General features: G+C 43.3%; 1 protein-coding gene across 1 annotated transcript; it reads left to right on the plus strand.

Moving 5' to 3' along the window:
• Positions 1–591: 591 nt before the first annotated feature.
• On the plus strand, positions 592–13,992 carry LOC108443040. The gene is made up of 3 exons (XM_017723426.2): positions 592–767; positions 11,072–12,434; positions 13,569–13,992. Exons 2-3 carry the CDS (start codon positions 11,127–11,129, stop codon positions 13,722–13,724), a joined length of 1,464 nt encoding a protein of 487 aa, XP_017578915.1. The 5' UTR covers positions 592–767; positions 11,072–11,126; the 3' UTR covers positions 13,725–13,992.
• Positions 13,993–16,500: the final 2,508 nt, after the last annotated feature.

The following is a 16,500-nucleotide window of genomic DNA, read 5'->3' on the forward strand; positions in this document are numbered from 1 at the left end:
GAAAACGTATATGTATGTGTGTGGGTGTAGATAACAAACAGGTGATACACATTAGTATTCTGGTCAGAGTAACATGCTATTGGCATGAGAGTTGAGAGGGAACCAGTGAGAAGAACATGCACATTTTATTGCACAACTATTGTTTATTTACTGAATTTAACACATTGACGAGAAATAAAATGTGGCGTGTACAAAAATCACGGCCCATTTTCTATTTTATCTTTAATTTTTCTTATATGTCATACTCAGTAAATACATACAAATGTTGTTATTATCATTGTTATTATTACTATTATTATTATTTAACACTTCCAAAACACTTTACTGCTCAGTTATTGTTTATTGACTTTGTGTTTATGGACTGTATGGGGGAAAATAAAAGATATAATGTGGCCTGCACAAAAAATGATTGCACATTTTATTTTTTCAATATGTTAAACCCAACATGTAAGTTAAAAAATATTATTATGGCAAATTAAATACTTAAGCAGGACTCTCTGGACTAAGAAGCATTAGTGCACATCAGCTGGGACACCAGGGTGGACCAGTTAAGCTTTTTTTAAACTCTATAAACATTCTATAAACTTCTTATGCACTATAAACACAGGACATCCTCCTCCTGACCCCCCCAGCTTCCTGCCATGGACCCGCCTGGCCTCAGACACACCCTGGCACCCGGCACGTACCACGTCCACCAGCGGGAGCCGCCAGCGTCGGGAGCTGTCAGACAGAAAAACTGGGAGGGATCAGGTTCTCTATCTAATCAGGTGAATCTCATTAAAACTCACAAGCTGAGAAACTGATTAAAAAAATTATGGGAATAATTAGTAAATTGTTGAATTTCAAGTCCATGGACAGCGCTGGACCATAAAAAGGCCATTTAAGCTACAATTTCGTGTTTTATTATTTATATTTCCAATCCTTAGTTTATTCCACATATAACCGAACTGCAACAAAAGACTGAAATAACAAGTGTGATTTGAATGACACATTTTTAAGATGTTATTAGGCCTTTTTAACAACGTCAATGCCAATTTAAATGATAAATATTGAGATAACTTGGACCGAATATGAAAAAGCAAGAAAATGATCAGGTCTAATGCAAGACGGATCATGGTGACACAACATGAAAGGCACCTTGAAACACATTTATATGTTTAAATGCTTCTGTGAAGTAAAAATAATAATAATAATGCTTCTAATTTGTGTGAAATAGGTTACCTCTCATTTTCTGGAGAATTCTGATTTACATCAGGTAATAAAAACAGATTCCTTAAAAAACCTACTTGCAACAAGTGTTCAGTCTTTTATTAGCTTCAGCAGTATTACAGTTTCAGCTGTTTTAATAACTATTGTGGTTATTACTAATAATATTAACCACTATCTGCTGTTATTTGAGCCCCATCGGTTGACTTACCTCAGTAAGTATTGTGTGCAGTGGCCAAACCTTCACAACTAAACACCACCAAACCAAAACCACCACGTTTAACTGTGAAAAAAGGCAATAATAACGACTGATATTGCTGTTTTTTCCACCATTGTGTAGAAATGAGCCCCAGCCCGGGTGTGAAGCCGCCAATCTCGGCTGAGAGGAGAAAAATAAAGTTTTACAGCTGATAAAATGAACAGCGGGGCAAATATAAACAGCTTTTCAGCGACCACTTTCCTGTCAATTACATTCTCCATTCAAAGAGGTACAAAATGCGGGTTTTCTCCACAAGTTGACGCTCAGAGATCCTCCATCGTAATAGCGCTGATGCTAAGAATCCCTTCATCACTCTCGGCATCTTTATTGACAGGCAAAACACAAAGCGCCATGTTTGGCTCCTTCTTGCTGCTTTTTCCCCGCCCAGATCTCTCTCTCTACCCTGGGATTGGCCAGAGTCTTCCCGTCGATTGGGCAGAACGCTCGTCAGTCTGAGCCACCGGCCAATCGCAGCACGCAAGAGGCGGGGTTTCTAGGAATACGGGTGGGGTTTCTCAGAAAACGGTGGGGAAACAAGAAAAAGAACAACACCCGTATTCCTTCAACCGAGTCTAAAGAATCGACTTATTTACATTTATGGCATTTTCTTCTTATCCAGAGCGACTTAGAGCAATTAGATTATTTTACACACCTAGGCGAAGGTGGTGTTAGGAGTCTTGTCCAAGGTTGGTATAGTGTAGGGTACTTGCCCTGGTGGGGGATGAATTCGCCATTCCAAAGTTGCTTGTGTTTTATTTAAAGCAGAATCCCGAAAAAAGTTGATCTAGTTGATCAGTTTTTAATTAAGCCTTTTATATCTACATCGCACTAAAATAAACCAGTCAGCAGACGAACATGCTTCAGATGATAAACGACTCACTTAAAAGAGTCATGAACCAACGATTCGTTTGAGAGTTACTCATCACTAATGTTGGAGGTTTAAAACCTTTTAAACAATTTCATAGGATTTATGAAAAGTTGGCAGCATTTCAGTCACAATGGTTTGGTGCAGGAATGTGAAATTATTTCCAAGATGACAGTTGTCCAAGCACCACAGTTTAAAAGGTTTTTAAATCACTCGAAATATAAATTAAAGCTCAAATGTTTTACAACTTTAAACGTTACAATACACCAATCAAATCAAATCAAATTTATTTATATAGCGCTTTTTACAACTGATGTTGTCACAAAGCAGCTTTACAAAAATGGGAATCACAGCACAGAGAATCAGACAAAACACTGAACATAATATACAGAATATACAGAATATACAGAACCCCCGTGAGCGCTGAGGCAAGGAAAAACTCCCTCAGAGCTGGTGGAGGAAGAAACCTCGGGAGGACCAAGACTCACATCTAAAGGGGGGACCATCCTACCACTGGTCAGACAACTTATAAGTTAAACATTGAAAAGTCAATTTTACATCCACGCAGTTCTAATATATTCAGGTGTGTATAATCAACAGTGGAAACAATTAGAGTTCATATAGATTTGGATGTGATCTGTAGTGGAGAAGCTGCGTTCCAGAAACTTCCATCAGTCTGGTCAATCAGGGGGACAGGGGGACTTGAGGGTGGGACATCCATCAGTATTGGACAGTCAGTAACTCGGAGGAAGGAAAGATTTAGGAATTAGTTTAGACTGGATTTATGAAGAACAGAAAATGTAAAAAATTATCAGAGTGTGACTAATGACTCCGGCAGGTCTGAATATAACAGCCTAACTAAAGGGAGAGAGCCAGAAGGTAACATAGACACGGAGGCTCCCTGAGACACTGGCATTCACCCACTCCACCGTCCACAAACCTGAGTGACTGCATGTAGTGAGTGACAGCAGCACCAGCATCTCAGTTTACCCACAATTCACTATGTCCATGAACCCCTGGATCTGCAGCCTTATCTAAAGGGAACCAATAAGCATATAATAATGCTGTTGACTTTATATTCAGATTCTTATTCTGCAGAATTTGAACATGAGAAAAGGCTATTTTTGTTCAGACAATCCAACCAGAGCAATTTACGTTAAATAAAATATTACTCAAAATAATAGGAAATGATGTTTTATTATTATTAATGATTGCTTGTCGCAGAGCAATACGCAACACTATTGCTATCTAACATATTCTTTTTTTCTTCATATTTTCCTGCCAGATTTTTATGCACAGTTATTGAGACATTGACACCATTCCAGCTCCAGAATGTCCAGTCTGATCAATAATGCCATACTTGTATACTTGTGTTTTTTATTGGATGTATAGTTTTGTACAATTGTACCAAAATTGATAAATTTTTTCCCAAAAGGGAATGAATGAGGGGCAAAATCTTGTGCGCCCAAAGCAGACCACCTAACAGCACCCTAGCAACCACCTGGGGTACCATGACAACCATCTGAAATACCATAGTAATTGTCTTAGCAACTTTAGCAGCACCACCACCTGGGAAACGACTAAGCCGCACAATCTGCAGTTTCTTCAGGAAATTGACTTTTCTACCTATTATTATTATTAGTAGTAGTAGTAGTAGTAATATGGGCTACTTGGCATTTTGAATGCAAAATTGAATTTTAATATCAAATAATACTAATAATCGGTAGTATATATATACATGTATATTATATATATATATATATATATATATATATATATATATATATATATATATATATATATATATATAGATAGATAGAGAGAGAGTTCATTGTTTTACAGTCTACATTTTTTAATCAAATATCTTTCACCATATTAGAGAAAGAATAGCTGCACCAGGCAAAACAAATAAGGAATGTAACGTCATTGTGGAATGTTTTGCCATTGTTGCATCACATTCTGTCAGTATGTACTTGTTTACTGGCGTGTTTATTATTGAAATGACCCTGGTCAGAGGAGAAGATGGAGGACATTTACTCGGACACCGAGGTGTACCACCCTTTGGCCGTGGTGGGCAAGGGCACTTTTGGGAAAGTTCTGCAGTGCTGGAGGGCCAGTGATGGAGAGCTGGTGGCCCTGAAGGCCCTGACCACTGGGGCCCACATGAGAGGACTAATCACTAATGAACGGCGGCTTACAGCAGCCCTGACCCGGTTGGACGTGGACAGCAGTCACATCGTTCACTTCATTGATTCCTTTCGACACCATAATGAGCACTTCCTGGTGTTGGAGATGCTGGAGAAGAATCTTTATGAGCTCCAGAAGGAGAACGGCTTCAGCCCTCTGCCCATCCGCCACATCCGCACCATCAGCTGCCAGCTGCTGAGAGCGCTGGCCAAACTCAAAGAGATGGCCATCATCCACGCAGACATCAAACCCGAAAATGTCATGATTGTGGACCAGCTTCGTTTCCCCTTCAGGGTCAAACTGATAGATTTCGGCTCGGCCAGCTTTTACAAAGACGTGCACTTTGTAAAAGAGCCCTACATCCAATCCAGGTTTGGAAAAACTGAATTATTATAGAAAATATAAGGTACACTACATAGCACATTAAAGGGAAATTAAACGTTTCAAAATCTTTGTATAATTCGGTGACTGAGATGTAAACTAAATCGCCTACACAAGTTTTCTGAGTTTATATGGAATGTTGATGATGGAAAATAATGGAAAATCTGGAATAATACGTTTCTTTGGGGACTATTTTGCCGCACAGCGCATGTATCCCTCCACCCTGAATGAAGTTTAAGTTCTCTAAACTATCATAAAATAGCATCTCAGTCATTAGGCAGTGAATTCAGGACCATTTCATGTAGTAACTTTCTGTGAGGAGCTTTTAGAGGGGGACGTCTGGTTCCTATCACAGCTACTGTGAACAGTTCTGACTCAGTAAGTTTATCTAGAACGGATCGTTTCACACCAAAACGCTCAGAACCGCTCTGATTACATCTTAACCGCTTAATTACGCAGGAATTTTAAATATTAGTGGATTTCCCCCTTTTAAGGTATATGCATGATCAAATATAAATAATTTATGAAACAAACTTGGCCAAACATTAGAATATAGCGTGCAGCCTGACACTGTACATAATATATATTGTTTATAGTGCCAAATGTATTTATATTATGAACAATAAACAGCATATTATTAAACTACATATTATATTGTGATGTAAAATACAATAAATTATATAATAATAGAATACATAGTGGGGGGGGGGGGGTCGATTCTTACATGCATCATGATGCGGTTGTGAACAATTCTGAATCGGTTCACAAATGTCAAAAATCGATTTTCTAAATATTTAATTTATAACGGAATGTTGACGCAATGTAAAAGGTGGAACTTGGAACTGCGGAAGTGTAGCGCCTGGACAGTCTATGGGACACATAACAAAAACACAGCTGGATAAGCGAGAAATCTGACCGGCTCTGCATTAAACCCAGGTTAGATCAGGAGTTGCAACCCAAATGCTCAGAAGGGCCATTCAACTAAAATCAGACCAGCTTGGGAGCCACAATGTTTATGTCCAGTATGTCTGTGTGTGCTGATGTCCTAGTATAGGATAAACAATATAAACAAGAGCACAGATTTACTTTGCTCTGCTTTAAGCTTCAGCAACAGCCGCTTTTCTTGCATCTCCGGCAGCAAACTTTTGTAAAATGTCTCTCAGTGTTCGACTATTTTACGAGGATGTAGTCGCTTCTTATTCTCCAGATTCTCATTCGAATTTTCCGATTCCACCTTAAATTCTGCCTGAGGTACCGAATGTAACTACCATTCAATGTGGAACGGAAAAATTTGAAAGAGGAGTCTTCGCAACGTTTTAGTGTTTGACAGTCTCTCACCGCAGGTTTAATGTTCCAGGAAACTGCACTGCTTATAAATGCTAATATGTTCATCTTAAATCTCTCTTTCCCTTTTTGTTCTACTACCTTGGTGAGACTGCATTGCTGTGTAACCTGCAGTCTGTACGCCAGTTCTTAGTCATTAAGAACCAGGGCTTTCACACCATATTGCGCACTTTGGAGCCGATACCCAGTGTCCAGTCTCGAAGATACTTTACTGAAACATTTATCACAGAGGAGTAGCAGCAGTCCTCTCCATGGATCACCACCTTATCGTGGTGGAGAGGTTTGTGTGCTTGAAGGACCCTAGGAGCTATGTTGTCTGGAGCAAAAGCTCCTGGTAGGGTCTCCCATGGCAAACTGGTCCTAGGTGACAGGCCAGACAAAGTGTGATCCATAACCACCCCTATGAGGACAACAAAGCAGGACTCGTATACCCTGCCCGGATCAGGGTTACCGGGGCCCCACCCTGGAGCCAGGCCTGGGGGAGGGGCTCGCCAGCGAGCGTCTGGTGGCCGGGCATTCACTCATGGTGCCCGGCCGGGCCCAGCCCGAAGGAGCTACATGAGTCCCCCCTCCCATCGACCCACCACCGATGGGAGGGGCAGTAGTAGGGGTGCGGTGCATTGTGGATCGGGCAGTGTCCGAAGGCGTGGGCCTTGGCGTTCTGATCCTCGGTTGCTGAAACTGGCTTTTGGAACTTGGAACGTTACCTCACTGGTGGGGAAGGAGCCTGAGTTGGTGCGCGAGGTCGAGAGATACCGGCTAGATATAGTCGGGCTCACCTCAACACACAGCTTGGGCTCTGGGTCCAATCTCCTTGAGAGGGGCTGGACTTTATTCTTTTCTGGAGTTGCCCATGGTGAGAGGCGGCGGGCAGGTGTGGGCTTTCTCATAGCCCCTCGACTCGGCGCCTGTATGTTGGGGTTTTCCCCGGTGGACGAGAGGGTAGCTTCCCTACGCCTTCGGGTTGGGGAACGGGTCCTGACTGTTGTCTGTGCTTATGCACCGAACAGCAGTTCAGAATACCCAGCCTTCATAGAGTCCTTGGAAGGGGTGCTTGAAAGTGCTCCTCCTGGAGACTCGATTGTCCTACTGGGGGACTTCAACGCTCACGTGGGCAACGACAGTAAGACCTGGAGGGGTGTGATTGGGAGGAATGGCCTCTCTGATCTGAACCCGAGTGGTGTTCAGTTTTTGGACTTCTGTGCAAACCACAGTTTGTCCATAACGAACACCATGTTTGAACACAAGGATGTCCATAAGTGCAAATGGCACCAGGACACCCTAGGCCGCAGTTCAATGATTGACTTTGTAGTCGTGTCAGCGGACTTGCGGCCATGTGTACTGGACACTCGGGTAAAGAGAGGAGCTGAGCTGTCAACTGATCACCACCTGGTGGTGAGTTGGATCAGGTGGTGGGGGAAGATGCCAGTCAGACCAGGCAAACCCAAACGTATAGTGAGGGTTTGCTGGGAACGTCTGGCAGAAGAACCTGTCAGATTGATCTTCAACTCACACCTCCGTCAGAACTTTGACCAGATATCGGGGGAGGTGGGGGACATTGACTCAGAATGGGCCATGTTCCGCTCCTCCATTGTTGAAGCGGCTGACTGTAGCTGTGGTCGCAAGGTAGTTGGTGCCTGTCGGGGCGGTAATCCTCGAACCCGGTGGTGGACACCCCAGGTGAGAGATGCCGTCAAGCTGAAGAAGGAGTCCTACCGGACATGGTTGGCCTGTAGGACACCAGAGGCAGCTGGCAGGTATCGACAGGCCAAGCGATCTGCGGCTTCAGTCGTTGCCAAGGCAAAAACCCGGGTGTGGGAAGAGTTCGGTGAGGCCTTGGAAAGTGACTTTAAGTCGTCTCCGAAAAGATTCTGGCAAACCGTCAGGCGACTCAGAAGGGGAAAGCAGTGTGCCACTAGCACTGTATATAGTGGAGATGGTGTGCTGCTGACTTCGACTGAAGACGTCATTGGGCGGTGGAAGGAATACTTTGAGGACCTTCTCAATCCCACCAACATGTTCTCCAGTGAGGAGGCAGAGTCTGGGGACACGGGAATAGGCTTGTCCATTACTGAGGCCGAAGTCGCTAAGGTAGTTAAAAAGCTCCTTGGCGGCAGGGCTGCAGGGGTGGATGAGATCCGTCCCGAGTTCCTCAAGGCTCTGGATGTTGTGGGGCTGTCTTGGCTGACACGCCTTTTCAACATTGCATGGACATCGGGGGTGGTGCCACTTGATTGGCAGACTGGGGTGGTGGTGCCTCTTTTTAAAAAGGGGGACCGGAGGGTGTGTTCCAACTACAGGGGAATCACACTCCTCAGCCTCCCTGGTAAGGTCTATGCAAGGGTACTGGAGAAGAGAGTCCGGCTTATAGTCGAACCTCGGATTCAGGAGGAGCAGTGCGGGTTCCGCCCTGGTCGTGGAACACTGGACCAACTCTTTACCCTCTCCAGGATTCTCGAGGGTTCATGGGAGTTTGCCCAACCAGTCCACATGTGCTTTGTGGATTTGGAGAAGGCATTCGACTGTGTTCCCCGGGGTATTCTGTGGGAGGTGCTTCGGGAGTACGGGGTACATGGCTCTTTGCTACGAGCCATTCAGGCCCTGTACAAACAAAGCAGGAGCTTGGTTCGCATGGCCGGCAGTAAGTCAGACTTTTTCCCAGTGAGAGTTGGACTCCGTCAGGGCTGCCCTTTGTCACCGATTCTATTCATAATTTTTATGGATAGAATTTCTAGGCGCAGTCAGGGGATGGAGGGTGTCCAGTTTGGTGACCTCAGGGTCACATCGCTGCTGTTTGCAGATGATGTGGTCCTATTGGGGACATCAGGCCGTGAACTTCAGCTTTCACTGGATCGATTTGCAGCCGAGTGTGAAGCGGCCGGGATGAGGATCAGTACCTCCAAATCCGAGGCCATGGTTCTCACGCGGGAAAGGGTGGAGAGCCCTCTCTGGGTTGGGGATGAGCTCTTGCCTCAAGTGGAGGAGTTTAAGTATCTTGGGGTCTTGTTCACGAGTGATGGTACAAGGGAGCGGGAGATTGACAGGCGGATTGGTGCTGGGTCAGCAGTGATGCGGGCTCTTTACCGGTCTGTTGTGGTAAAGAAAGAGCTGAGCCATAAGGCAAGGCTCTCGATTTACTGGTCGATCTATGTTCCCACCCTCACCTATGGTCATGAGCTTTGGGTAATGACCGAAAGAACGAGATCGCGAATACAAGCGGCTGAAATGAGTTTCCTCCGCAGGGTGGCTGGACTCTCCCTTAGAGATAGGGTGAGAAGTTCGGTCATCTGGGAGGGACTCGGAGTAGAGCCGCTGCTTCTTCACGTCGAGAGGAGCCAGTTGAGGTGGTTCGGGCATCTTGTTAGGATGCCTCCTGGACGCCTCCCTTGGGAGGTGTCACAGGCAAGTCCACCGGGGAGGAGACCCCGGGGAAGACCCAGGACACGCTGGCGTGACTATATCGCCCAGCTGGCCTGGGAGCGCCTCGGAATCCCTCCCAGGGAGCTAGTGGAAGTGGCTGGGGAAAGGGAGGTCTGGGCTTCATTGCTCAGGATGCTGCCCCCGCGACCCGAACCCCGGAGAAGCGGAAGATGATGGATGGATGGATGGATGGAGTAGCAGCAGTGTCTCTCGTGCTCCAAACAAGAGCAGTGAATGAGAGCCGTCCAGTTCACTCACCACATCACTTCTATTTGATTTATTAATAAAAGACATTGGAAGTAAATTCATTATAGATCATTACAGATATTTTGCTTTAGGAGTACCAAGTTGTCACAGTGAGAAAAAATAAACTCTGTATAGAAAAAAGGCTGTATCGATAATCGTTTTAAAATCGCATCACAGCCTCTGAATCGTAATCGAATAATGAGGTGCCTAAAGATTCCCACCCCTAATAAATAGATATACATAGCATAGTAACACTAATGTGTATCAACAATGTATATGTTGAATATGTTATGTAATAATGCATTTGTATTGTAATATTTATATATAAACATTTACATTAAGATTATAATATTTTTGATATATATAAACATTTATAATGTATTCTTTTTAGCAGCTATGTACTGTTATAAAGATTTAGTAACAAAATAAATATTGCATAGACGCAAGACAATACAAATCCTATCATTATAATAAACATTAAAGAGGAATATTATATGACAGATACATATCTAAAACATTTACAAGAACATTATATCTTGAGATTTTTTAGTTTGCATGCAATTACACATTTCCACCAGAGAGAAATCCCCAAAACTTACACAACGCAGCTTTAGCATTACAGTAGATGACACATTATATAACACAGGGTGTCCCAAAAAATGGAGCTCATTTGAGATGTGAATATCTGAGTAACTGCATGTCTGAGGCAAACAAAACTAAAAAGGTTTCAAGTTGAACAATATAATATTTATTTATCAAAACTTGAACAAGTAATTTAGAGGTATGTAAATTTTTTAGCCAATTTCTCAGCTTCACAAATGTTCATTATGAACACCGCCTGTGATGCATCAAACGTCAAGTCAGTAGTTCAGGTCCTGCCGTGTCCAAATCTGGTGTCCAGGTGGTGCATTTATATTGAATTTTCTTGTAAACGCATGCTGCTCACTCGTTTGACTATGTTTGAAAGGCCTTTTCATTTGTAGTGAACACCATCCTTCAACCTGAAAAGAACCAGTAAAAATTGAACTTGGTTAGTTTTCACACATTTTGGGAATTGGCTCTGTTATGATGTGACAGCCTGTATTACAGACTAAATCAATTAATTTAATGTTCATTTCAACGTTCATATTCATCTCAAGCATGTTCATCATTCCTCTTCTCAGGTTTTACAGATCTCCAGAGATTCTCCTGGGCCTGCCCTTCAGTGAAAAGGTGGATATGTGGTCATTAGGCTGTGTGATGGCAGAGCTTTACCTGGGCTGGCCTCTGTATCCAGGTGAGTCTGAGTTTGAGCAGGTGTGCTACATCTGCGAAACCCAAGGCCTGCCGAGCCCACACCTTCTCAATGTGGCCACCAAAACCAACCAGTTCTTCAAACCCATCAAGACGGTGCATGGTAAGCTGCTGTGGCAGCTGAGGCCTACTGGGCACAGAACTGGACCTAATGGAGGTCATACAGAAGGAAAGGACTCTGGTACACCTGAACGGAGGAAATACATCCTCAGATCTTTGGACCAGCTGTACAGTGTGCATGGTCCAGAACATGACCAGGTGTTTGGAAGAGAACACACAGCTGCAGCGCTTGCCGACCGCTACTGTATGGTAGAAATCATCAAACAAATGCTGACCGTTGACTCCTGTCATAGGATAAAACCCAGTGCTGCCCTTCAACATCCGTTTATAACTCTAACTCACCTTCACGGCTCAAAAGCACATTATTATGACCTTTCATTCCAGGAGCTTCAGAAAGCTCTAATTCCTAACAGGTCATCTGAAGATCACAGTGACCACAGCTGGAACCCAACAGCAGAACATCAAAATCCACTTCTGTTCTACGAAGATCAACACAAGAGGGGTTTTCCACCAGAACTGAGCAATCAAGAAGAAGCTGGCCACCAATGTTCAGAAGGAGATCACCATGGCAACCAACCATTCTGTGATGGGTCCAACTCGAGAGCACATGGCCTTGATCCACAACACCATGATCCATGCTGTGGTTTGCACCTGGTAGGAACCTATCAGCTAAACAAAGTGGATGACTTGATTGAGAAGGTGGAGGAACTGCACACTGCAAATACTGGAGGCCAGGAAGCTCAAGCTGGCTGGTTTGGAGATGCTGCTGTTGGGTCTGGTCAAAATGCTAATGTGGTCGATGAGCTCCAGGCCTGCCCACAATCCATTGATGCTGAACACGGCTTGGTCAAGGTGCCGCTGATGTGGCCTCAGACTGAGCTGGCCTCCATGCTAACCCCAGCAAACAACACTACACAATCCATCAAACAGCTCAACGTGCGTCCATCTCGCTCTGACCCCACCAGCCACCCCTCCTCACTCCAGGTGCATGCTGGGAATTCTTCCTTCTCAGCTTCTTCCAGTATCTCCCTGGAGATGTTCTTCTCTCCTAAGCCGCTGGACCCCCCTGAGGAACCGGGTGACCCTCCACAGCTCTTCCCAGCTGAAATGCAACCGAATCACCAGGACCTTTTAGCTCAGGGTCAGCAATTCTGCAGCTACTCTGAGCTGGAGGTGAGCAGATCATCAGTTTCCACAATTATCTATGTTTTATTTCAAGCAGAAAGATATAAATCCACAGTGCTGACCTGTGAATTCTGTAATTCTCAGTGTTTCCTGTGTCTGTGATTTATAAAGTTCTGTTGAAACAGAAAATTTTATCAGGAATCTGTCTGGCTATCTGTCCATCTCCACCAATCAGGCATAACATTCTGACCACCTCTTTGTTTCTACTCTCATTGTCCATTTTATCAGCTCCACTTACTGTATAGGTGCACTTTGTAGTTCTACAGTTACAGACTGTAGTCCACCTGTTCTTCAGTGGTCAGGACCCCCCCCCACGGACCCTCACAGAGCAGGTACTATTTGCGTGGTGGGTCATTCTCAGCACTGCAGTAACACTGAGGTGGTGGTGGTGGTGGTGGTGTGTTAGTGTGCGTTGTGCTGGTCTGAGTGGATGAGACACAGCAGCGCTGCTGGAGTTTTTAAACACCTCAGTGTCACTGCTGGACTGACAATAGTCCACCAACCAAAAATATCCAGCCAACAGCGTCCTGTGGGCAGCATCGTGTGGGCATTGATGAAGGACTAGAGGATGACCAACACAAATGGTGCAGCAGCAGATGAGCTATCGTCTCTGACTTTACATCTACAAGGTTGACTGACAAGGTAGGAGTGTCTTATAGAGTGGACAGTGAGTGGACACCATATTTAAAAACTCCAGCAGCACTACTGTGTCTGATCCACTCAGACCAGCACAACGCACACTAACACACCACCACCACCACACCAGTGGTACTGCAGTGCTGAGAATGAACCACCACCCAAATAGTACCTGCTCTGTGAGGGTCCGTGGGGGTCCTGACCACTGAAGAACAGGGTAACAAAGTATCAGAGAAACAGGTGGACTAAAGTCTGTAACGGTAGAACTACAAAGTGCACCTATAGAGTAAGTGGAGTAGATTAACCAGACAATGAGCGTAGAAACAAGGAGAATGTTATGCCAGATCGGTGTTCATATCTGTCTGTTTGCCCATCTATCATTATCCTCAGCCCAACACCAAAATTGTGGGGTAATTTTTGTTTTTTGCCATGCTGTTGCTTTAAACACACGGTCTGTTCTTTCCTCCACTGTCATTCTCCTTCCAGCAGGGTCTCTGTTTAGTCCCGTATGAAGCAGAATCGCCCTGTAACATCAGGGTCCAGTGGCCTACTGTAGTGGACAGTCCTCACTGCAACACCCCCACCTGCACTGAGAGTGAAATCGTCTGTGTAACGCTGAGTGTGGAGGACCTGCAGCTTTAACTGCGTCTACTGGACCAGCAGATTGATCTCACAAACACACACTAACATCACACCTCAGAGTTTAATCACAATTTATATTTGGCAGATCATCCTGTGCTGAGTTTACAGCATGTTGACTTATTAAGTGTAAAGCAAAAATAAACATCATACGAACGATGAAATGAGAAAGCAGTCCATTTTAATGAAGACAGTAAAAATGCAGTTTGTTAAAAAGATACAATAGTCACAGTAAATCACACAGATAGGCAGAGTAACTGAGTAATAAAGCTTCGCCAGACACACTCAGTCTTAAAAATATAATTAACACTTAAGTCCAAGTATTTCCTGAGCTTCTTTAACATCTCCCTTGTTTTCCTATTAAAGGGCCCATATCCTACATTTTCATGCATTTTATTTTCTTCACCGAGGTCCAGTCATGATGTTCATGTGGTTCTATGTAACAAAAATACTTGCAATTCATTTGTACATGACCTTACTTCCCCACTTAGAATCAAACAGGTGGTTTTTGTTACTGCGCCTTTAAGACTCATATGTAAATGAGCTATTTTACAATTGGCCGCTCTATATTGTGTTTCAACAAGCAATCCAGCTGAAACTTTACAGCCCCAATGGGCAGAGCTAAACTGCTATAGGCTGAATAACTGGATGTATATAAATGAGTTTAAAAACAAAAAAAAAAACAAACAAAAAAAAAAAAACATCACAAAATGACTGCGGTTTAATTTCCCTATGTGGACTGTATGAGGAGTGAAAGGTTTGTTTTGATATTTTAACAGTGTTTACATACTACACCAAACTCTTTATTTAGACTAATATGGGCCCTTTAATGTTTTTTTTTTAACTATTCTAATTTATTCCAATTAAGATTAATTTGACTATATAATTGTCTAAAGCACTCTGTGTTGCAATATTTGCACCTAAGCTGTGCACCTAAACCTAGCGCCCACCTAAAACCTGCTTTGTGGAAAAACTCCGCAGGATTCTTTGTGTCCTGTACATTTGTATTTTCCTGCTTTAATACAAACATTTTAATCTCACTAAAGGGTTCTTTAGTGAGCAGACGAGTTAAATCAGTTTGATTAGAGCACAAAAACAATAAAACATGCAGGACAGAGTGAGGAAAACCTAAAATGTCCTGTATTGCACTGTCATTAAAGTGACAGGGGAGGAAAAAAAAAAAAAAAAAACACACCTGTAAACTGTAAAATCAGATGTAAACAGAGCCGTTCAGACTGGTTTGGTGTGAAACTCCCAGACGTCCCCCTCTAAAAGCTCCCTCACAGAAAGTTCCTACATGAGATGGTTCTGAATTCACTATGCCAGATATTGAGTGCGTTTATCTGCACTTATTAATCTCATCATAATCGTATTTCTTACCTGACTTAAGTGATCGTGCTCGGATTTCGTGGACTGTAGAAAGGTCTAGAAATCGGAATGAGGAATCTGATAAAGAGGCTGGATTTGAGCTCAGTAATCAGATTTCTCAGTGCTGTGAGCTCTTACTCTAAATTCTTTGATTTCTCAGTCTGAGGATGTGCGGAACAGACGGTGGTAGTGGAAATAAGTGAGCGGCGTCACCGCAAGACGCAGCAAAACACTTGGAAATTGACTAATTATTGGACAAAATGAAAGATTTAAATATTCATCTTCTAAATGATGTGTGTTTATATATTCAGCTAAAGTGGCTTAAAGTGCCCATGAAATTCGAGTTGTACATCACGTTTACGTCACCTTTTTCTGTGAGTTTATCGGCTGGTTGTAAAGCAGAAATCTAATTACTGTCTGACTTATGTAGACCTGGAGTTTCCCCATTATCTGATTACTCAAGCGCAAGAAAATGATCCAATTACTGACAAAATCTGATTTTCTGCAGTTATCGGATTATTAAGTGCATGTAAACACACGCACTGCTTTGTGATTATGAACCACACAAAATATAGAGCAAATTAAATTAAATTAAACAGCAACCATGATGCTCGTTGTCATGGTAATGTCTGCACTAATCGGTAATGATATAATAATTTTGGATCGGATTACTCGTAGTGCGCATGTAAACAGAGCTTTTCATTAGACGGTTGAGTAGAGTGAGAATAAACACCCCAGTTTTAATCGGTAATCAGAGTAAATCACATGTAAAACACATCCACTGAAGAAATCAGAGTCTCTGAGTGGTTTGGTGTGATTGTAGAGTCACTCTGTTTACATCTCACACACCGAGTTGCACAGAAATTTTGGAAGAAATCAGTGGACTTCCCCTTTAAGGTGACCATCGTAACCGGAGGGTCTCTGATTTTCTGGCCGTCACTGACCTGAAATGGATTTAACTTGATGATCCTGTAACACTTGCATGTCCGTCACACAGCAACACTCGGAGAAAAAGAAAAGATTTAGTCTAAAAACCAAAAAAACCCTGTTAAAGTACCGAGAACCCCACCCACACATCCCTGAGTCTGCATGTAAACACGCTACTGGCTCTTTGTCTGAACAGAGGAACATTTACAGGAGTGTTACTGATAATGTGCAAATGGACCGTAATGCTGTCTGTGGTAACGGAGGAAAAGTGGAAAATGCTTATTAGGAAAGGAAAAAGTGTCCATTTTCAAACAAAAGGCATTCTTAAAGCTTCCCAGTTGATCTTCCCCTCGGCTGGAGATTCTTTAGTGCAAGACAGAAAAGCCAATGCTGTCTTCTGTGCACAGTACCGAGTATCAAAGTATAAAAAAAAAAAAAAAAAAAAAAAAAAACACTCAAGTGGCTAGCGTCATGCAGGATGTTA

Source organism: Pygocentrus nattereri, chromosome 7 (assembly GCF_015220715.1).
Source record: "Pygocentrus nattereri isolate fPygNat1 chromosome 7, fPygNat1.pri, whole genome shotgun sequence".
Classification (NCBI taxonomy): Eukaryota; Metazoa; Chordata; class Actinopteri; order Characiformes; family Serrasalmidae; genus Pygocentrus; species Pygocentrus nattereri.